This window comes from Staurois parvus, unplaced genomic scaffold (genome assembly GCF_062004578.1).
Source record: "Staurois parvus isolate SC_StPar_1 unplaced genomic scaffold, SC_StPar_1.0 ptg000019l, whole genome shotgun sequence".
NCBI lineage: Eukaryota > Metazoa > Chordata > Amphibia > Anura > Ranidae > Staurois > Staurois parvus.
The window spans coordinates 11,746,292-11,769,219 of NW_028317815.1; the positions used below are offsets into that span (position 1 = coordinate 11,746,292).

At 42.1% G+C, this 22,928-nt stretch overlaps 1 protein-coding gene across 2 annotated transcripts in view; it reads right to left on the reverse strand.

Annotated features, from left to right (window-relative positions):
* GRAMD4 (GRAM domain containing 4) overlaps nt 1-22,928 on the reverse strand; it is a 218,492-nt gene that overhangs the window by 158,796 nt on the left and 36,768 nt on the right. For both annotated transcript variants that reach the window (XM_089684820.1, XM_089684813.1), the window contains exon 2: nt 957-1,164. In XM_089684820.1, coding sequence (XP_089540946.1) covers nt 957-1,164 — 208 coding nt within the window. The remainder of the gene's footprint in view (nt 1-956; nt 1,165-22,928) is intronic.

The window sequence follows — 22,928 nt, forward strand, 5'->3', positions numbered from 1 at the left end:
GCAAGGGTTCCTCCTTATGTATGTTCTTTTTACATATTTCAATCTATCCTAAGGTTCTCTTAGGAAGCCAAGGTGCAGTCTCATGGAAGTCTACCTAAAAAATTTCTCATTTGAAGCATTTCCTGTTCAGGTGGGAGGAGCTTCCCTCACTCAGGTGCTGTCTTGGAAGCTGACTGGGGAAAGAATAAGCAGCTGAAAAGCAAAACAGAAAGGTCTTCAGCTCAGTAGTCGATATGATGACAGCATCAACTGCATTAACACTACACACTTAGAAAAGGCACGCATTAATGAACCTTAACTAGAACACATCATGATTGGGCTCCTGGAAGATTATGAAAAGTTCTGCTCTGCCAACTGCCTGACTTCATGCTGACAACACACGCCGTCTCCTGAATGTGCCAAACACTATCACATGCCAGAGCCCTGTACACGTCTATGGGTTTGATACTCTAATGGTTATTTAGGAGCTGGATGACAATGTGTATTATCAGAAGGAATTCAGGCAATTGTCAAAGCATCAAGACCTTAGAGGCTCTTACCTGAATTCCACAAGTCATCCAGTAACATAGATAAAGCTAAAAAGGGGGTAAGTAATATGCATCCTTCATAGGAAACCTACATAAATTATTTAACAGTACAAATTCAGATTCTCGCATACAACATATTTTGATAGGTTCTTTTACCATAAGCATGTTTTTGTATTACATTTAAAAACCTTAATCTGTGGCTGTCAACTGAAAAAGCACATCATTACAGTGAAACGCCCAATGCATTATGTTTACCAACATCTTATACAAAGCCAGCTGAAAATATTGTACTGAGGTGTACTAGCACAAAATGAGCCCTTGCCACAAACACCTTACACATTAATATTTCCAAACTTGGACAGTGATTCTATAGAACTATACAATAAAAACACAGAATAATCATGAGAAAATGATCACTGGAATACTCACAGGGTCCTTCAGCTCTTCATTCTCTTTTGAGGTTCGAGGTATTTTCAGAAGGAAATCATCTCCACATTCTGTATCGGAAGCATTTGGAGACTCGGCCAAATCGGGAAACTCTTCTCGCTTCTGTCCTCTGAACCTGATCTTGTCCAGTCTCCTTAACATGTTCAGTACAGCAGTCTTCTGCTTTACTTTAACATGACTGTTCAGGTCCCTAAAATGTAGGAAAAAGGAAGACATTGAGCAAACAAGCAAATCTGCAGCATTTCAGACACAGTCTGGGCAGTATGTCCTTAAATCTCCAAGCTGATCCACACCCTTGTAAAACATGTGACAGATTAACACTCCATGGTCTTTATACTGTTCATGTTATTTATCACCAGAATAAAGCTAAATGCGGTTCATCATGGCACATCAAACCACAATTCTTACTGTTACTAGTGAAGCATTTGACAAGATCCATCACTTTGGCTTATACACAGCATTGAAATGGCCATTTAATGTTAAATGCATACAAGTACTTTGATGTGATCAGCAATGAAATTGCATTTCCTGTGCAAACCAAAATTCTAGAGATGCAGAAGATTGCACTGGCACTGTACTAAATTATTTCATGTATGTGAGGGGGGGGGGTATATATTTTTTTAGTGACTACTAGAAAAAATGTATTAAAAAAGTTTTTTCTTAAAGCAAACTAAGAAATCGTAAACAAATGCTATAAATCAAAGTTCTAAGGTGACCCTACCTTCCAATCTGAGACCTCTGGGTATAAAGAATACATGACACTTCCAAAAACGTAGCTTGCAATGTCTAAACAGCCACTCACTAAGACCAGGCACCATCACATAGGTGTTTTAGGCTTGGTCTCAAAAACTTTCAGAAATTTGTTACAATCATATAAATTTCAGGATGGTCCTGAGGCAGATCATAGCAAAGGAGGGGTGTGCCTGCTTTACAATGTTCAGATTGTAATCAATAGTTACCAGGAAACGCATGCTACAAAATACCTAGGTGCAATGTAGTGTTCTTCTTGTCTACTGTTTTGACAAAGAACACATTTGAAGGCTCATTCACTTCATAAAGTTCATAAGAGAACTCGTGATTTTGGTACAATTAAGGCAGCCTAGTAATTTCAATGGCTGCCCTACACATGTAAAACACGCAAAAAGTATATTTAGACTAGTGTGGTACTATGTGTTTTGACAGTAACAAACATAAGCATGTTTAACAGATATGTGGGGGTGCCAATATGAATTAACAGTACCAACGCGTGTCTGCAGAAGGCAACACACATTTGTGCATCACAGGAAACTGCACAATTTTTCACACATTCCTGCATGGCACCTGGTGTGCACAAGCTCTAAGTGAAGCAGAGGCAGCACCGCACAAATTTCAAAACTGGGGCTATAAGCATGCATTACCCCTGGAGAATCCTTTTTTGGGGGGGGTGGGATTAAAGAGCTTAATCCCTATTGCTACTGGCATCCATACCTTCCAAACAGACTTTAAAAGAGCTTATGAAAACACAAAACACAACTAAAATAGTTTAACTACAATACACTCTCTGTAAGCAATCTACAGTGTGCCCACAAATATAAGAGGACAAGTAGCAACTCAGGGAAAAAGGAAGTCCCTATATCAGGGGTGTCAAACTGGCGGCCCTCCAGCTGTTGCGGAACTACAAGTCCCATCATGCCTCTGCCTGTGGGAGTCATGTTTGTAACGGTCAGCCTTGCAATGCCTCATGGAAGTGGTAGTTCCGCAACAGCTGGAGGGCTGCCAGTTTGACACCCCTGCCCTATATGCTTCCTTTTTCCCTAAATGTAGCACGCAATTCTGCAATTGTTGTGAAACTGCAGGATGCAAATGCTTCCCAAACGCCTGTCCATATACTGTGTATAGGAAAAGGGATCCTTGGAGATACAATTCTTGGTGATATACCTTTGCTAACAGAAAATGAACCCCCAGCAACTGCCCCTGCAAGAATTTTAGAAGCCTAATGATGTCACAAGGAGTAATTAAAGCTGCTTCAGGCTACATTAACAAGAAAAGAAAAAATAAATATTGGGGTATGTTACAGAGGGGGACAGGGAGGTTTGAGGGTAATACCTGGACATACACTTTAAGGCTCCATGCACACTAGCATTTTTTTTTTCTAAGCTCAAAAACCTCTGAAAAAACCCCGCTGGTAATAGCATTTTTTAGTAGCATTTTAAGGGCGTTTAGAAGCGTTTTTACACACTGTAAATCTGTTCATAGCTTTTTTTCTGCTGGAAAAATGCTCCAAACTCTACAAAAATAATTTTTCTTCTCCTCCTAGAAGCTGAAGCTCCAAAAAATGCTAATAGTCCAAATTAGTGTGCATGGACAAATAGGATGACACTATTTAGTTTTTAGGAGCAGAGAAAAAAAAAATGTTATCAACAGCTTCTAGGAGCCTAAAAAACACTAATGTGCATAGAGCCTAATCCTGAAGTCCAGTCAAGCAACTAAAAGCTCAAAAAGGAGTACATAAGAAATGTATCACCTGCCAAAGGATTTGTAAATCTGTTCCATCAGTGTTTCTGTTTAGGTGAAAAAATCCATTTTATACTAACCCTTTTACCCAACTTGCATTACCCATACGTTAGGGTACAAGCGCAGTGGAAAGCACCATACGATCAAGGTCTTAAGTAGCAAGCACTCAAAAGTTGTTGAAGCTTGTTATCTTCCCTTGACGAAGGGGTCCTACAAGTGTTTAAAGTGTAATTAAAATATCAATTCTCCCACTACTACCAGCCACACAGCCAGGCAGATGACACCTCCTATCCGGTTTAGCTTTGCAACTTCTACTACCTCCTCTACAAATCTAGCCTGTGCATTGGAACATAAAACTGAGTGCTGACTGTGAAGCTAAACCTTTTTTGCCTGATGTCAGTGCTCCATAAAGTGTATGGAACATCAATGACATCAATGAGATACAGTATAAAGCACTGAGTTTCAGCAGTGATACAGGGACTGTCTCCTGTCGGGAAAAAAAAAAAAAAATCAAGTCAGGCCGAGTGCTTCTCAGACAGACATTCACAAGAAGCCTTTTATTTTATCAATGAATACAAGCATTACCCTTATTGGCTGAGGTGGAGAGGCAGGCAGACGATGTCACAGTCTCCACTTCAGCTACAGGAAGCCCTATAATCATTGATAAAAGCCACTGCTTCCTGGGAATGGCTGAGCAGCACTCAGCCCAACTCAAGTTTTTTCTTGTGACAGCAGATGGGAACTCCCCATATAGCTGCTGGAACACAGATCTTTATTATTGATTATAGCGGATGCTACATACCGTTCATATAGCACTGACCGCAGGTGAATCAATTAGTAAGTGAAATTGTTTCTTTGGGCCAACCTGTGAGGGGAAGTGTTGAAAGACATCTTTTATGTCTACTGATGCCAGAAACTACCCTTTGCCTGAAAGAAGTAATCAGAGATCTTGTTGATTTCATCCAGAACTTTGGTACACAAAAAAAATCTGTTTAGGGATATTAAATCCAAAAGCCCCCATTTACTTTTGGCAACATGAAGACATTGGAATATTAACCTTGAAACTGTTCTTCAAAAAGGAACTGGTAAAAAGAAACCATTTTTGCCTTAAGTTGGTACAAGGCAGTCATTAATGCTGCCGCCTTCTGGGCTGAAGCTGGCAGACTGGAAACTATTTTGTGCCTTTGTAATGAGACTGGGCCCAGCGGTCTGGAACACTGATCCACACTGGCACTAAAAATGGGGGCAACCCTTTATTGTGAGGAGGGCTTGCGACAAAAGGGAGGTGCTATGCCTTGGTTTGGAAGTAAACACCTAGAGGGGAGTGAAGAAAAAAAAAACTCTTCGCTGAGAAGTAATAGTAGCCAAACCAGGCACTTTTGGGATGGATTACCTTTCCTCCCAGTGACTTCCTTGATAAATGTATCAAGGGATTTCCCCAAATAGACGTTCACCATCAAAAGCCATGCATAAATTATGATTTTTACAAACCGCTCAAAGCAGACCAGGCTTTCAACCACAAAATCCTGTGCATTTCCACCAATATAAGGAATATTCCAGGGACTTGACAAATTACATTCTCTAGAGTGTCAACACAAAACAATGCCAAGGGAATCAGCTGTAACTGGTATAGGGAAACCGGGTCCTCAAAGATAGGTTTCTGGTATTCATGCATCTTATCCATTAAAACAATAGTCTACCAAATAGACATACTGTACATGCAGTCCAATAAAAGCGCCAATCATCCAAGAGTCCAAGGTTTTTAAATGATAAAGTTGATTCATAGCAGAAATTATCCAAAGCGTTTCCGAGACCAAAAAAGCCCTTCATCAGGGCTGTGTCTCTGCTGCAGAGGTTTCCCTTGGCTGATGCTATGAAGGTGACACAACAGCAGGAACTGCAAGCTAATCAGATGGAGGTAGACAACACTTCCCCAATCACTGTTCCACCAGTGTTACATTTGATGTAATGTCACCTTAGACTCGTGGATGTTTGGCACTCTCGCTGGACTGCACACTATATTGCCAAAAGTATTGGGAAACACCTCCAAATAACTGGATTCAGGTGTCCCAATCACCTCCATGGCCATAGATGTATAAAATCAAGCACCTAGGCATGCAGACTGCTTCTACAAACATTTGTGAAAGAATGGGTCGCTCTCAGCTCAGTGAATTCAAGTGTGGTACCATGATAGGTTGCCACCTGTGCAATAAGTCCATCCGTTAAATTACCTTGCTACTAAATATTCCCCGGAAAACTGTTAGTGGTATTATAACAAAGTGGAAGCAACTGGAAACAGCAGCAACTAAGCCACGAAGTGGTAGACCACGTAAAATGACAGAGCGGGGTCAGTGCACGGAAGTCACCAACTGTCTGAAGAGTCAATAGCTAAAGACCTCCAAACTTCATGTGGCCTTAAGATTAGCACAACAGTACGTAGAGAGCTTCAAGGAATGTGTTTCCATGGCCCAGCAGCTGCATCCAAGCCTTACATCACCAAGTGCAATGCAAAGCATTGGATGCAGTGGTGTACAGCACGCCACCACTGGACTCTAAAGCAGTGGAGACATGTTCTCTGGAGTAGCGAATCACACCTTCTCTGTCTGGCAATCCAATGGACATGTCTGGGTTTGGCGGTTGCCAGGAGAACGGTACTTGCCTTATTGCATTTTGCCAAGTGTAAAGTTTGGTGGAAGGGGGATTATGGTATGGGGTTGTTTTTCAGGGATTGGGCTTGGCCCCTTAGCTCCAGTAAAGGGAACTCTTAAAGCGTCAGCATACCAAAACATTTTGGACAATTTCATGCTCTCAACTTTGTGGGAACAGTTTGGGGATGGCTACTCCCTGTTCCAACATGACTGCACACCAGTGCAAAAAGCAAGGTCCATAAAGACATGGATGAGCGAGTTTGGAGTGGAGGAACTTGACTGACCTGCACAGAGTCCTGACCTCAACCCAGTAGAACACCATTTGGGATGAATTAGAGGTTAGACTGTGAGCCAGGCCTTCTCATCCGACATCAGTGCCTGACCTCACAAATGCGCTTCTGGAAGAATGATCAAATATTCCCATAGACACTCCTAAACCTTATGGACAGCCTTCCAAAAGAGCTGAAGCTATTATAGCAGCATAGGGTGGGCCAACTCAATATTGAACCCTACAGACAGACTGGGATGCCATTAAAGTTCATGTGCGTGTAAAGACAGGAGTCCCAATACTTTTGGCAATATAGTAGATGTACAGTATGCAGATTCTCAACTCTGGGTTCCCTATTTCCAAGGGTGCCCCCATTTTGTAGAGTGCTGTTGAACCAAGGTCAGTGTGCTATAATTTTAATGACCCTTAGAAAATCCGAATCCAGCACATTTGTTCTTGTGTTGACTTGGTAGCATGCGATTATTAGAAAAGTCTTTCTGGACTTTGCCAGTTGTTAGTCCCCATAGAGGCTTGTTTAGGCTGTGAAGAGCTAAGGCTGTACTGGCTAAGCAAATGCAAGCATTTGCGCTGTATAAAATTAGTATGTTCAAAGTAGAAAGCATTTGGCATGAAGCCACATATTGTACCTCAAAAAGATGCATATAGACACACACAATGCATTATCTTTAATACACTCACAACTATCTTAAATGAATCACACTCACAAAAATGTGTCAAAGTCCGTGCATATCCACTCCACCAAGTGTTTATTTCTATTTCTCTTACACTCTATCTATATTTAAATCGCCTTGTAACAAGTTCCACAGAAAATTATCTTCAATTCACAGCTTGTTCTTTCCGTTCTCCCTTTCACAGAAGATGTACCCTCCAGAAAAAGTTATAAAACATAGTGTAGTACTATCAATTCCTCAATATTGTGTCGTCCCGTGCTCCACTCTTTATCAAACTGTGACCACCAGTGAAAAAAGTGATAGAACCACTCCACTACCTCACAGACCAAGCACCTTCCCAGACTAAATCAGTCAGATAGCATAGGCTAGAGAGCTCTTCCCGACCAACATTATTCCCGTTTTTCCAATGGTAAGGATATGTGGGTCAAAATACATAGCATACATATCCCCCTCCGAAATGACTAGGATGCAGTCAATGAACATTTTGCACAAATTTAACCCTTTCCATTCTTTTCCAAAAATTTCTTCATGCTCCCACCTAGACAAAGATGTTTGCTAGACTTGGTGCGAACTTAGTGCCCATTGCTACGCCTTGTTTCTGAATATAAAACTCTCCTCCATACCAAAAATAATTATTGTACATTCCAAACTCCAATAGCTGTAGTATAAATTTCCTTTGTTTTCTATGAATCTCCGTATATTCCTTAAGGGCCCATTTAACTGCACTTACCCCATCTACAAGTTTAATGCTGGTGTAAAGCGAATTCTCATCTATAGTAACTAGTATAATATTAGGAGTATTCTCCATATTCTCAACAACATCAGTAACTTCCTGTCCATCCTTAACCGCTTGCCGCCCTGCCACTGTGTATATACGTGTGCAGGGCGGCAGTGGAGCGCAAAACCACGTTTTAAAACGGGTTCCGCGCTCCCGACACTTTCGCCGGCAGGGGGCGTGCGCGTGCGCTCCCGCCGACCCGCGGGTGATCCGATTCGATCCAGGAGGGATCAATCATTAGATTTCAGCCAGTGATTTCTGGCTGAAATCGGATGATCGGTCCCTGTCCTATCCTGTCCTGTGTTGATATTTACACAGGACAGGATATGATGTCATTCTTCTCTGCCTGGACACATTCCGTTCCAGACAGAGAAGAAGAGACATTTAAACGTGAGTAAAACAGCACACTGACAGTTAGAACACAGTCTAGGACTCATTTAACCCCCTGATTGCCCCCCCCCCAGTTAACCCTTCACTGCCCTGTCACCAGTGTCACTGATCAGTGAAGCGATTTTTATTGATCACTGTATCAGTGTCGCTGGCGACTTCCAATAGTGCTAGCGCCCCTCCCAGATAGCGCCAGTTTGCCCGCCAGTACACCAATAAAGCCATTTAACCCCTTAATTCCCCCCCCCCAGTTAACCCCTTAACTGCCCTGTCACCAGTGTCACTGATCAGTGAACCAATTTTTACTGATCACTGTATCAGTGTCGCTGGTGACTTCCGTTAGTGTTAGCGCCCCTCCCAGATAGCGCCAGATTGCCCGCTAATACACCAGTGATCCCGTCTAGCCCCTTGATCGCCCCCCCCTCCCCCCTGAGTTGACCCCTTCACTGCCCTGTCACCAGTGTCACTGATCAGTGAACCAATTTTTACTAATCACTGTATCAGTGTCGCTGGCGACTTCCAATAGTGTTAGCGCCCCTCCCAGATAGCACCAGTTTACCCGCCAGTGCATCAGTAATCCCATTTAACCCGTTGATCGCCCCCCACCCCCCCCCCAGTTAACCCCTTCACTGCCCTGTCACCAGTGTCATTGATTACAGTGAACAGATTTTTACTGATCATTGTATTAGTGTCACTGGTGACTTCCGATAGTTTTAGCGCCCCTCCCAGATAGCAGTTTGCCCGCTAGTACACAAATAATCACATTTGACCCCTTGATTGCCAGGAACACGCTTACTTGCACGCTAAACCTTCATTGCTAGTATAGCGTCTGATTGGATCAATATCTTTGATCAGATCAGTGCTATACCAGCATTCACATTACTTTAGTATCCCCAAAAACGCAGTGTTAGCGGGATCAGCCCCAACACCTGCCAGCACCTGCGTTTAGCCCCTACGCCCCCCCCTTCTCCCCCAGCAAGTGCAGTGTCAGTAGATAACTGTCACTTGATACATATTACACACAAAACCGCAGTGTTCACAGAATCAGGCCTGATATCTGTTAGCACTTGTCGGTAAATTTTTTGTAGCGGTTCAAGCAGTCCCTGACAGCCAGGCGCTCTTTTTCCCGTGAGTCGCACTAGGTACCTGTAAATTTAGTGGCCAAAATGTCTAAGCAAAGGTACACTAGTGAAGAGGCCTATAGGATTCTGAGCATGTCAAGTGAGAGCGAAGGGGAAGACTCACTGGCAGAACCAGGCTCAGAATACGAACCTATAGACAGCAGCGGCACCCTGACAGCTAGCTCAGACGACGAGGAAGTGGTCCCTGCTAAGGTCAGGCGTACCCGATCCCATTCACAGGTTGCTGAGGTGGTACAAATGCATGACGACTCTTATATGCAGCAGAGTGCCAGTACTAGTGCCGCAGTATCTTTTGGTGAACTGGCGAGCACCAGCAGCCTAGTACGTCCTGGTCGTAGGCATACCAGCACTGCAGTATCACTTGGTGACGTGGCGAGTCCCATAAGTGCAGTACAAGCTGGTGCGGTGGCGAGCACAAGTAGTGTCCCGCGGCCACCAAGAATTCGCAGACAGGCCCGTAGAGCCCCTAGTGTCCTTCCGGATGTGCTTGCAAATCCCGATTGGCAGCCCACAAATTCTGCAGCACCCGTACTTCCCCCATTCACTGCCCAACCCGGAATTCAGGTGGAAACAGCAAATTTAAATACTCCCCTTAATTTTTTTGAGCTGTTTTTCACAGAAGATCTTTATGCATTGATTGTGGATCAAAGCAATTTATATGCACGACAATTTATTGCCGCCAACCCAAATTCAAACCTTGCCAGACCATTCGCATGGAAACCCATTACGGTTTCCGAATTTAAAGTTTTTTTACCCTCAACATGGGCATTAATGATAAAAATCAATTGCGGTTGTATTGGTCCACCGACCCTCTTGTTCACATGTCCGTGTTCTCTGCTGCCATGGCCAGGCATAGATATGAGACGATAAGGCGTTTTATGCACTTCTACGACAACTCACTCAGTCGTCCTCGGGGTGACCCTGAATTTGACCAGCTCCACAAAATTCGGCCCTCGTAAATCACTATAACCAAAAATTTGCAGATGTGTATACTCCCCAGAAAAACATCTGCATCGATGAGTCCCTCATTCAATATTCTGGCCGCCTTGTAATCAAACAATATCTCCCCAGCAAGCGTGCCAGATATGGGATCAAGATGTATAAGACCTGTGAGAGGGCAACAGGCTATACATGTAAGTTTCGGATTTACGAGGGAAAAGATAGTTACTTGGAGCCCCCCGGGTGCCCAGACTACATGGGGAGCAGTGGCAAGATAGTTTGGGACTTGGCGTCATCCTATTTCCATATGGGGTACCACTTATACGTGGACAATTTTTATTCAAGCGTGCCACTATTTAGACATTTGTTCAATTTGGGAATTTGCACATGTAATCTAATCGCCGAGGCTTCCCCCAACGGCTTGTAAATACCCGTCTTAAAAAGGGGGAAAAAAGCCTCCTTGAGAAATGAAGAATTGCTCGCAGTGAAGTGGAAGGACAAACGGGATGTTTACCTCCTGTCTTCCATTCACGCAGATACGACCGTCCAAATTACCACAGCAGCTGGTGTTGTTGAGAAGCCCCTCTGTGTCCACGATTATAACCTTAACATGGGAGGGGTGGACTTCAATGACCAGATGATGCAGCCGTATTTAGTTTCCCGAAAATCCAAACGCTGGTACATAAAAGTGTCAGTTTATTTATTTCAATTGGCTTTATATAACGCTTTTGTTCTCTATAAAGCAACTGGACATAGTGGATCATACCTAAATTTCCAGTTAGAGAACATCAGGGCCCTTTTGTATCCAGAAGGTGCTGCGCCCCAAATCCCTCTCCCAGATGCAGTTAGCCATCTGCATGAGAGACATTTTCCCGATACCATTCCTGGTACCCCAACCCAAAGAAGACCCCAAAAAAGATGTCGTGTCTGCAGCAAACGTGGAATTAGGCGTGACAGCCGCTATTGTTGTCCCTCCTGTCCTGGCCAACCTGGCCTCTGCATCAAGCCCTGCGTCCGCCTCTACCATACACTAGTGAACTATTAGTATAGGGTACAGCACGGCACAGATCAGGGCACATTTACACAGGGTCTCAAAAGATGTTAGGTAGTCAGGAAACTGGCTATCGCATTTGGAGAGACCCTACCAGCTGTTTAAATGTTTGAAGTTTGGAAAAAAAAAGTTAAAAAAAATAAAAATAAATAAATAAAAGTACAAATACCCCCCAAAAAAATAAAAAAAATGTAAAAACCAAAAATAGTTATAGTTTTTTTTGTTGTTGTCATTTTTGTGATTGTTCGACTTTCACTGGTTTATTGTTGTTTTATTGTTAACCATTTCTGTTTGCAGGAATGCTTTCAGCTGCAGCGCTGACCTGTTTATTCTGACAGCAACAGGAACTTGCTCTCAGAATAGACATAAGTCAGCGTGGGCAGCGCTGTTGGATGAGATTTTTCATCCGCAGTTATAAAAAACAGAATATATGCCAAAGCATGGGGGCCTGGGGTGGCCAGTGGGTGGATGGCCCCTATGCTTCGGCATATATATTTTATATTTGTTGGCACATTTCATGTGTGCCCACCATTAGAAGTGGGTGGATTGAGGGAGGTTTCTAATGGTGGGCATACCACCACACACTTTTCCTTATAAAGTTATTTTATTGAGTTTATGTTTTATTGTTAACCATTGTTGATTTCTTTGCAGGAACATCAAACTGCAGCACTGACCTGTTTATTCTGACAGCAACAAGGTCTTGCTTTTAGAATAGACATAAGTAGGTGTGTGCAGTGCTGTCGGATGAGATTTTTCATCCGCAGTTAAAAAAAAAGAGAATATATGCCAAAGCATGGGGGCCTGGGGTGGCCAGTGGGTGGATGGCCCCCATGCTTCGGCATATATATTTTATATTTGTTGGCACATTTCATATGTGCCCACCATTAGAAGTGGGTGGATTGAGGGAGGTTTCTAATGGTGGGCATACCACACACTTTTTCTGGCAGAGATTCATTCTCTTTTTTTTAATTCAGCCCACAGGCTGCATAAAGAAAAAAAGAACATAGCATATACACCCAACAAGGACCAGTGACGTACTGGTACATCACTGGACTTTGAATGGTTATACCAGGGTGATGCCTGCAGCTGCAGGCATCATCCTGGTATCATTTTTTTTCAGCCGGCAATGGGCTTTCATGTAAAAGCATTCCTAGTGGTTAATTAGCTGCAGAATTGCCTTTACAAGCAGCGGGAGAAAATGGCCCCCCTCCCTGAGATAGCATTAAAAGTGATTAAAAAAAAAAAAAAATTAAAGGGACAGTGTAAAAATAATTAAATAAATCAGAAAAAAAAAGGAAAAAAAAAAAAAAAAAAAAAAAAAAAAAAAAAAAAAAAAGGACCCTCGCCCATCCGCGCACACCTGCGGTCGTGAACATTGACCCTTTGCCAGTATGGAAACAGCGATTGCACCATGCATGTGAGGTATCGCCACGGACGTCAGATCAAGGGCAGAAATTACAGCTCTAGACCGCCTCTGTAAATCTAAAATGGTAGCTTGTAAAGGCTTTTAAAGCGTTGCCTATAGATATTAAAAATGTATGCAGTTTGTCGCCATTGCACAGGGCATGCGTAATTTTAAAGCATGTCATGTTTGGTATCTATTTACTCAGCATAGCATCATCTTTTATATCATACCAAATAATTGGCCAATATATTGTGTTTTTGTGCATTAAAATTAAAAAAAAGTGTATATTTTTCAAAAAAATTGCGTTTGAAAAATCGCTGTGTAAGTAATATGTGAGATAAAAAATTGCACCACCCACCATTTTATTTACTAGGGTGTCTGCTCTAAGAAAATATATAATGTTTGGGAGTTCACTTTAATTTCCTAGCAAAAATACAGATTTTTTTTAATGTGAACAAAAAGTGTCAGAAAAGGCTTTGTCTTCAGGTGGTTAGAAGAGTGAGTGATGTGTGGCATAAACCTCTAATGCTGGGCATAAAATGCCCCCACCCCTCAAAATGACCCCTTTTTGGAAAGTAGACACCCCAAACTATTTGCTGAGAGGCATGTTGAATCAATAGAAGAATTTATTTTTTTACCACAAGTTTTTGGAAAATGAAGAAAATAAAAATATATTTTTTCTTTTCTTTTTTATATTTCAAAACCTTGTGAGAAAAAATGAGATCTGCAAAATACTTACCATGCCTCTTTTTAAATTCCTTGGAGTGTCTACTTTCCAAAAAGGGGTCATTTGGGGGGGGTTTGGTGCTATCCTGGCATTACAGGGCCTCCGAAACTGTGATGGGTAGTGGGGAAGTGAAATGAAGAAGTTACGCACCTTCAGGCTTTCAAAGTGCTCATTGGATTTCAGGCTCCTGTATGTGGCTAGGCTCCCAAAAAGTGTCACACGTGTGGCATCCTCATACTCGGTAGAAGTAGCAGAATGTATTTTGGGGTATAATTCCACATATACCCATGGCTTGTGCAAGAAATAAATCATTTAAATGACAATTTTGTGTAAAAAAAAAAAAAAAAAAAAAAAACACGTTTTTGTCATTTTCCAGAAACTTGTGGAAAAAAAATAAATCTTCCATGGACACAATATGTCTCTCAGCAGATAGCTTAGGGTGTCTGCTTTCCAAAAAGGGGTCATTTGGGGGTGTTTGTTCTATCCTGGTATTTTAGCACCTCAAGAGATGTGATGGGCGGTCAGAAAGTAAAAGCTGTGTAAATTTCAAATTATCTATACCATAGTTTGTAGACGCTATAACTTTCACACAAAGCAATCAATATACACTTATTGGGATTTTTTTTTACCAAAAACATGTAGCAGAATACATTTTGGCTTAAATTTATGACTAACTTTGAGTTTACGATATATTTTTTATAGCTGAAAGTAGAAAATATTGTTTTTTTTCAAAATTTTCGTGTTTTTTTTGTTTATAGCGCAGAAAATAAAGCGCACAGGTGATCAAATACCACGAAAAGAAAGCTATTTGTGTGAAAAAAAGGACGTAAATTTTGTTTGGGTACAGCATTGCATGACCGCGCAATTATCATTTGAATTAGTGCAGCACCAAACAGCAAAAAAAGGCCTGGTCATTAAGGGGGGTAAATCCTCTGGGGCTCAAGTGGTTAAGGTATGCTGGCATCTGTTTTACTATTGGTTGTAGAGATCCCTATATTTGTATTGCACATATATAATTTATCACTAGATGGCAGTAGTGTAGCGATACTGTCATTCGTTTTTAGTGTCTTTATTAAAATTTGGGAGTATTAGTTTTAGATGAAATAGCTATGAATAGAAGCATTTTAATTTGTACATTAAGTATTTAGTAAATGTATGGAAGTTGCACATTATAGACGTCCAGAACTGTATACTAGCCCTTATGCAAGATGGAGATCTTCACTCGAAGTACGGCAGAAGGAGAGTATTTAACTGGCCGCAAGTCTGATGGACACAGCCTTTGACAAAGTCGGAAATGACGAAACGCATCAAGAAGTGACGTCAGACATAGACCGGACGTTGAGTGGTGGCCATCTTTGATGAGGTCTAGAGAGAGTAAACGCTAATGTTGATCTTGGAGGAGGAACAAACGCTGCTGTGCACAGTTTTGTTTGTAAGCGCTTCTTTACTTGAATAAATAATTGGTTTTAAACCGTAATGCACTATGTATGCTTATCTATTTTGACCCACATATCGTTACCATTGGAAAAACGGGAATAATGTTGGTCGGGAAGAGCTGTCTCTATCCTATGCTGACTGATTTAGTCTGGTAAGGTGCACGGTCTGTGAGGTGGTGGAGTGGTTCTATCACTTTTTCACTGGTGGTCAGAACTTGGTAAAGAATGAAGCACAGGAGGACACAATTTTGAGGAATTGATAGTACACTACGTTTTATAACTTTTTCCGGAGGGTACATCTTCTGTGAAGGGGAGGATGGAAAGAAGAATCTGTGAATTGAAGATAATTTTCTGTGGAACTTGTTACAAGGCGATTTAAATATAGATAGAGGGTAAGAGGAAGAATTGCAGACAAATAGATATGAACACTTGGTGGAGTGGAGATGCACGGATTTTGACACATTTTTGTGAGTGTGATTAACCTCCCTAGCAATCTGATTATGTCCATATTTCTGTGCTCAAAGCAGTAAATTTTTTTGCATGGAAATACGTTTTTTTTTTTTTATTGTAGGCCTGTAGTTTTTTAGGAATAACTCACTGAAATCTGTCCGAACAAGAGTCTAGTAAACATCCCGGGTAGGATAAAACTTGAAACACGAAATCATAAATTATAATTTAATAAATAATCATAAAAAATATAATAATAAATTTAATTCAATAATATAATCAAACCAAAAACACTGAAATTTGAAATAGAGTGCCAAGTTCGCACATCACTGAGCAAAGTCGCAAAATCGTTTTCAGTGTCTGATGACGAATTTCTCCACGAATCATTATCACTCAATTCTGCAAGTAGTTCTAATTTACTATCGCTGTTCTCTAGCTGGTCTAAAACCGCTTTTGACCTAAAGGGACGCTTTTTGGACACCATGGACGTTTCTCAGTTTCCAGGCAGAAAGAACAGTAAAAATGCAGGCAGGGCACAGGACAAAGCACTGGAGACTAAATGTATGTGAAATGGTTTGATACAGTAATGGATTATTATGTGATTTTAGTGAATGTCACTTTTTGTCAATTTCAAATTTCCCGCCGTTCTGTCCCCCGTACACCCTGACGCTCGCAGGGGACAGAACCCAGATGACAGATGCCGGCATCCGCCAGATTACATTGCCGGAGATACTGCAGGAGGGACATCGCTGGAGCGCAGGACAAGGTAAGTGAAGAACAGATCCCAGAGCAGCACCGCATGGTAAGCCCGAGTGTAGCTCGGGGTTACCGCTTGTGGTACTGAAACTTTACCCCGAGCTACACTTGGGAATACCGCCAGGGAGGTTAAGGATAATGCACGGTGTGTGTCTATATGCATCTTTTTGAGGGTACCAAGTTGAGGCTGAAGATTCTGATGTGAGAATTGCACACTGAAGGATATTGAAAAAGTAGGCGAGCCTACATATGGTTATAGGGGATATTCACTGTTTGGACGTTGTGATGTATCATAATAAGACATTGCTCTCAGAAAAGGGACAGCTATCATGCTGAGCAGTGGATTAAGTTCTCTGTAGGTAATCTGCAGAATGCATGTTATTTGGCACTTCTGTCCCAGCTCCCTTGTGCCTCTTATTCCCAATTTCCAAGTGTTGGAATCCCCTAGGGCAGGGGTGGGCAACTGTGGCCCTCTAGCTGTTGGTGAACTACAAGTCCCATCATGCCTCTGACTTTGGGAGTCATGCTTGTAACTGTCAGTTTTGCAATGCCTCATGGGATTTGTAGTTTTACAACAGCTGGAGGGCCACAGTTGTCTACCCCTGCCCTAGGGGTTGCTCACAGAATAGAGGCTGGATTGATGGTGTTTTGTGTGCCCACATATAGGAGCAGCTGTAATTCAGTTGGTGATGCTAACCGTTTTCTCGTGGCTGTGCCTCTGTAGAAGGCTGCAACAGGAGAGATGAGAATTGACAATATCGCATGTACCTGAATAGAAAACTGGTTGCAGAAGCGCGTCCAGAATAAATAGCATATTTTCTAAATGTTCTGGAGTTGTGAGTGGGGTATCCCAGGGCTCTGTCCTGTGACCAATTTTGTTTAACTTGCTCATAGACAATATAGAGGTTGGAATAAATAGATCAATCTCAGTGTTTGCTGCTGATACAAAACTGAGGATCTGGGGGTCCTTGTAGACAACAGACTTAGCAATAGAAAGGAATGTCAAGCGGCAGCAGGCAAGGTCGGCAAACTATTAGTGTGCATTAAAAAAATTTATTTACTCAACATAATAAACAATAATTCTACCACTTTACAAAAAACTCTGGTTAGCTCACATCTTGAGTATGCCATCCAATTCTGGTCATTAATCCTCAGAAGGATGTACTGGAACTGGAGAGAATCCAGAGAAAGGCAACAAAGATAACAAGGGAACTGGAAAACCTCAGTTTATGATAAACTTATTCTCCCTAGAGAAGAGACTCTTAAGAGGGGATAGGACAGTGATATACAAACCTTTAAATAAGTACCCTGGCAATGGGAGAAAATGGTTTCAATTCTAGGTATCTAAAGAAGACACGTGGCCACACAATAAAGTATGAGGAGCAGTTTAATGTTAAACTGCGTAAGGGGTTCTTTACTGTTTGAGCAGTAAGGATCTGGAATTCCCTTCCATAGTTGGTGGTGGAAGAGGGGAGTGTAGATTAATTCAACCTCTTAAATGTGTTTCTTACCGACTGCAATCTGCAGGCATATGGAAAGTGGTAGTGACAATTGTGCGCATAGAGACATGGACACTGACAGCCATCTTGTTAGGTTGCGGCCATGTTGTCTCTCCTGTCCTCCCTTTTGAATGGAATGTGAGGCTGCGGGTGAATGGAGGTCAAAAAGGCCACTCATCCTAGATGAGCACAGCTGGATGAGCTCCATGGCTGTAAACCACTAATTGGTCTGGTCCCAGGGGATCTTCTTTGAAAAACCACTTTCCTCTGCCTGATCGTAAAACAATACCTCAGTCAGTCATGACCTGTTAGGCCATTAGAGCTAGAGTGTGCCATAAACCATACATTCTACAGGAGTCATTTTTCATATAAATTCATAAACTTCTGCAGGAACTGGGCACCTTAATATGAAGTACATATTCAGATAGGTCATTTTAATGAGTCACATGACACCTTCCATCCCTAGGTTAGCACCTACAAAAGAAAATAAACAGTCTCTTTTATCCGGAATGGCAAAGATATGCTAAAGTTTGGTATCTGTGCGTTTAGAATATAATTCTAAATATTAATCTGCCAGTTGCTAGGATGCTACCTGTACCTATTGAAGGTTATTGACCGTAGTATGAACTTGAAAAGGATTTGGTCATAACCTTGGTTACAGTCTAACACCCATCCCCAAACTGGACGATTGGTCATTTGTTCTCAGGAGACACCCCTTTGAGATGATAGAAAAAAGACTGACAGACTGGAGAAAAATGAACTCTCCTTTTAACATCGATCAGGAACCACCTAAGGGTCTTGAGAGCCAGAGAAGCCTTTGTTCGGATGATTGGACTCTGCTCAAACCAAGGACTTTTGCAAGTATTCAGGCTTCTGAACTTCACTCTTAAATTTCTCTGTTGTTTTATTGCGCTCTTTATATATTTGTTACATCTTTTTCTGTAAATATTTTAATTGCACCATTTTGACCTTTTTAGTAATAAATCATATTTTCTGAAAAGTGTTGAACTGTCAATAAAGCTTTTAATGCAAACTAAAGAATCCGTGTCTCTGAGGAGTGCTACTGTATGTAATAATCCTCTGAATACATCAGTCTGTGGTGACAGTGTGTTACAGACGCTTATACTAATATTATAGTGTTACTGCTAAGATTTGTGAGTTTCCTCCTCTGTAAAAAGGTGGTGGTGGCAGTGTGAAGGGTTAATTGCGTAATTAACATAACCCAGTGACAATCGCTCTCAGGCTGCTGGCACATAGATTGTAGTCCCGCGAGCTGGAAAATCTTTGTGCAGGGCGCAGCCGAGAGCGGCATTGTTAAGCAAGTGACAGCGCGGTGCTAGATCGGCTGGTCCTTCTGTCACGAGTTGGTGAGAAGGGCTGGGGTCTGACACCGCATACCATCACAACAAACACATACTCAGGTTGAACTGGATGGACTGGTGTCTTTATTTAACCTTACCAGCTATGTAACTATATGTAACGTGGGTGGGAGTGCATCATCTGAGAGGGGTGACAGGAATGTGTGAAATCTTTTTTTCAATTAGCCTGCACCACCCACATAGACCAAACAAAGAAACAGGCAGCCGCACTCTGATGTCATCATAAGCAGCTAAAACTTAATTCCACAAAGTCCTTGCTTTGGGAACGCCTGCTGTAACACGTTTCACCCATTAGGGATTAATCATAGAGAGGGGAGGAGCTGACATGGGGATTCGTTATAAAAACACTGAAGGAAATAGAAATAAGAAACACTTCCAGGTGTCGCAAAGAAACTCACCCCATACAAACTAATGCACAAAAATTGGAATTAAAAACTTAATCCAACTAATGAAACAACATAATACAAGGTCACATCTTTCCCAGGTAGCCTGAAAATATACAAGATTCCATGAACTGTGTTATGTCAAAATGACAGTTAAACCCTCACAATCACCATAACACACTAAAAAAAAACAAAATTTTTAAAGTAATAAAGGATAGATAAATAGGTAAGATAGGTAGAACCAACAGGGTTTTAAAAAAAATCAAAGAAAAAAAAAAAAAATACCGATATCAGTGCCAAGGTTATATCATGTCTATGTCTATGCCAGTGGCAAGGTTAGCATTTGGGTCAAGATCAGTATATTTTGGGCAGGATTTTTTTTCAAGTCTGTTAGTGTCAATGTGTTTTAGATAGGACAAAAAAAAAAACACAATGCACACTATTGTTATCTGGGCTGTACTACAGGTACAGATAACGAATAACATACACATATGTGGTATTATTGCGATCGCCAGGAGCAGAAGAATTAACTTTGGGCTGTTCTTTGGTAGTAGGTTATGGTAGTAACAAGATATATACAGCTAAATACCATAACCTACCACCGAAGAACAACCCAAAATGAATTCTGTTCCTGGCGAATGCAATGATACCACATATGTGTATGTTATTTGTCTGTACCTGTAGTACAGCCCAAAACAATAGTGCACATTTTTGATTTTTTTGGGGTTTTTTTTTTTGTTAAAATGTACTTTGGGCCAGTTTTCCATTGATAATTAAAAAAAATAAATAAATCAGTCAATCAAGAGATATCCAAAACCATTTACCACCAAATGAAAACCCACTTTGTACATCCAGGTGAATTATACCTTGGTTTTTATTTCAGGACAAAGTAGTTATGATGTTATGTACGGTTTTACTAGCACATGTCAAAGTTGCCAAATTGTGCTTAGGCATTAAGATTTGTTTTACCCTTAGGCATGAAGGGGTTAATAAATTAGGCAGTACACTTTATTGATTTAAATCCTCTGCCTATAAAATGGCGTAATGTGCGTCTGGGCAGGCACAGTCCTCAATTTACCCATATCAAGGTATCTGATCCAGAAACTGCTTGACAGTCCAAGATAGTAAGAAAATGAATCTTGTTACAAGCTTCAAATAAATAAATAAATAGTTTACAAAAGAAAAACTACTACATCATAGAAGAACAGGTCTATTATGTAGGACACTAGCAAGACTAGAAGTCTTGTTTCCAGTAGTATACAAGATTAAGAATGCGCCTTAAAGTGGTTTTAAAGTTTAAGTTCCCAGCATTAAGTTACAAAACTCCCCAATAAATGGTCCCCCTATTTCCACCCCCCCCCCCCCCCAAAATAAGAAAATGTAAAAGTCCTGTGCGGAGAGAGCAGTGGGCCTCGCTGAGACAGGAGTATACCCATATCACACAACACTGGAAGAAGAGCAAAGAGCACGAGCAAGGGACCCCAGAAGAGGAGGTAAGGTACTGCACTATGCATTAATTGCACAGAGCAGGTAAGTGTGTAATATTTTTCATTTTAGGGGAAAAAAATTTTTTTTGGGCAAAAAAAAAAAAAAAAAAAGCCCATTAACCACTTGCCGACCGCGCATAGCCGAATGACGGCTGCACCGCGGCCGGCTAGTTCTGGGTGGACGTCATATGACGTCCTCCCAGAACGCGCTCTCCTGCGCGCCCCAGGGGGTGCGCACCCGGCGATCTCCGTGATCGCTGTGTCCTACGGACACAGCTGATCACGAGATGTGGTGAAAGGCCGATCCCACCGGCCTTTTACCACGTGATCAGCGGTGTCCAATGACACGCTGATCACAGGAAAATGCAAGTGCCGGTTCTCGGCTGCACTTTCCTCACGCTGTCAGATCGTGAGGAAAGTACTGCCGAGAACCGGCAGTTGTCAGAGCGGGGATCGGCACCGATCATCAGGGCACTGATGATCAGTGCCCTGATGATCGGTGCCCAGCAGTGACCCCCGCAAGTTCCTCCCAGCAGTGCGCCCACTAGCCCCGCCCACCCGTGCCCAGCAGTGCCCCCACCTGTGCCCAGCAGTGCCCCCACCTGTGCCCAGCAGTGCCCCCACCTGTGCCACTCTGCAGTGCCACCTACCTGTGCCCAGAAGTGCCACCTATATGTGCCAGCAGTGCCACCCACCTGTGCCCACCCACCTGTGCCACCCACCTGTGCCCACCAGTGCCACCCACCTGTGCCCACCCACCAGTGGTGCCCACCAGTGCCGCCCACCAGTGCAGCCCACCAGTGCTGCCAGTCAGTGCCACCAGTCAGTGCCCAGGGGTTGTGCCAGTCAGTGCCCAGAAGTGATGCCAGTCAGTGCCGTCTATCAGTACCCATAATCAGTGTCACCTATCAGTGCCGCCTATCAGTGCTGCATATCAGTGCCGCCTATCCGTGACCCCTAATTAGTGCTGTCTATCAGTGCCGCCTATCCGTGCCACCTCATTAGTACTGCCTATCAGTGCCCTTTAGTGCTGCCTATCAGTGCCCAGTGCCGCCTATCAGTGCCCATCAGTGCCGCCTCATCAACGCAAATCAGTGAAGAAGAAAAAATACCTGTTTGAAAAATTTTATAAAAGAAACAAATAAACTTTTTTTTTTTTTCAAATTTTTTGCACTTTTTTTAATTTATAGCGCAAAAAGTAAAGCGCCCAGTGGCGATTAAATACCAAAAGAAAGCTCTATTTGTGAGAAAAAAATGATCAAAATTTCATATGGGTACAATGTTGCATGACGGCGCAATTGTCAAAGTGCGGCAGCGCTGAAAGCTGAAAATTGGCCTGGTAAGGAAGGGGGTATAAGTGCCTGGTAGGCAAGTGGTTAAAAACTGCAAAAACGAAAAAACGATGCAAAACGCTAAAAAAAAACCTCACGTTTTTAATGTGACTTTACACAGCTAACGTTGCCAACAGTATTAAAACGTCCCGTGTGCATGGAGCCTTAAGCTGATCTTACACTAAAATACAAGGTTCACTTATGGTTATGTGGCAACCCCCCCCCCCCCCGGGTTTGTACAGTGCTAGAGCATCTTACCACAGCTTGTCCAAGTTCCCTTCTGAGGCCCAGTGAGCAACAGGAAAAAAAAAAAAAAAAAAAAATCTAAAAACTGAGGAATTATGCAAGTTCTTTTTTATGCTTTTGATATATTTTTTTTTTTTTTAATTCCTTTAATCCAGTTGTATGTGAAAAAGGGGTGAGCACTTCCACTGAACAGTTTGAAGACTATAGTTTCCTTTTAAGAAGCAGCACAATCTTTGTAAAATAAAGTAAAATCTCTCAAGCATACGAACATTCCTTTCTGCATTACATAATACTGTAATGCCCATGAACTTTGCCTGAGAAAATGTGTCAAACTATACCAGATTGAGAAACAGGAAAGTTGAATTACAGGGACTCCTGGTTCTCAACATGACCACAGACACTAGTTCTGTGATCCTTCACAAAAGAAACAAAATATTTAGTTCTGTAGTTCCCTTTACCA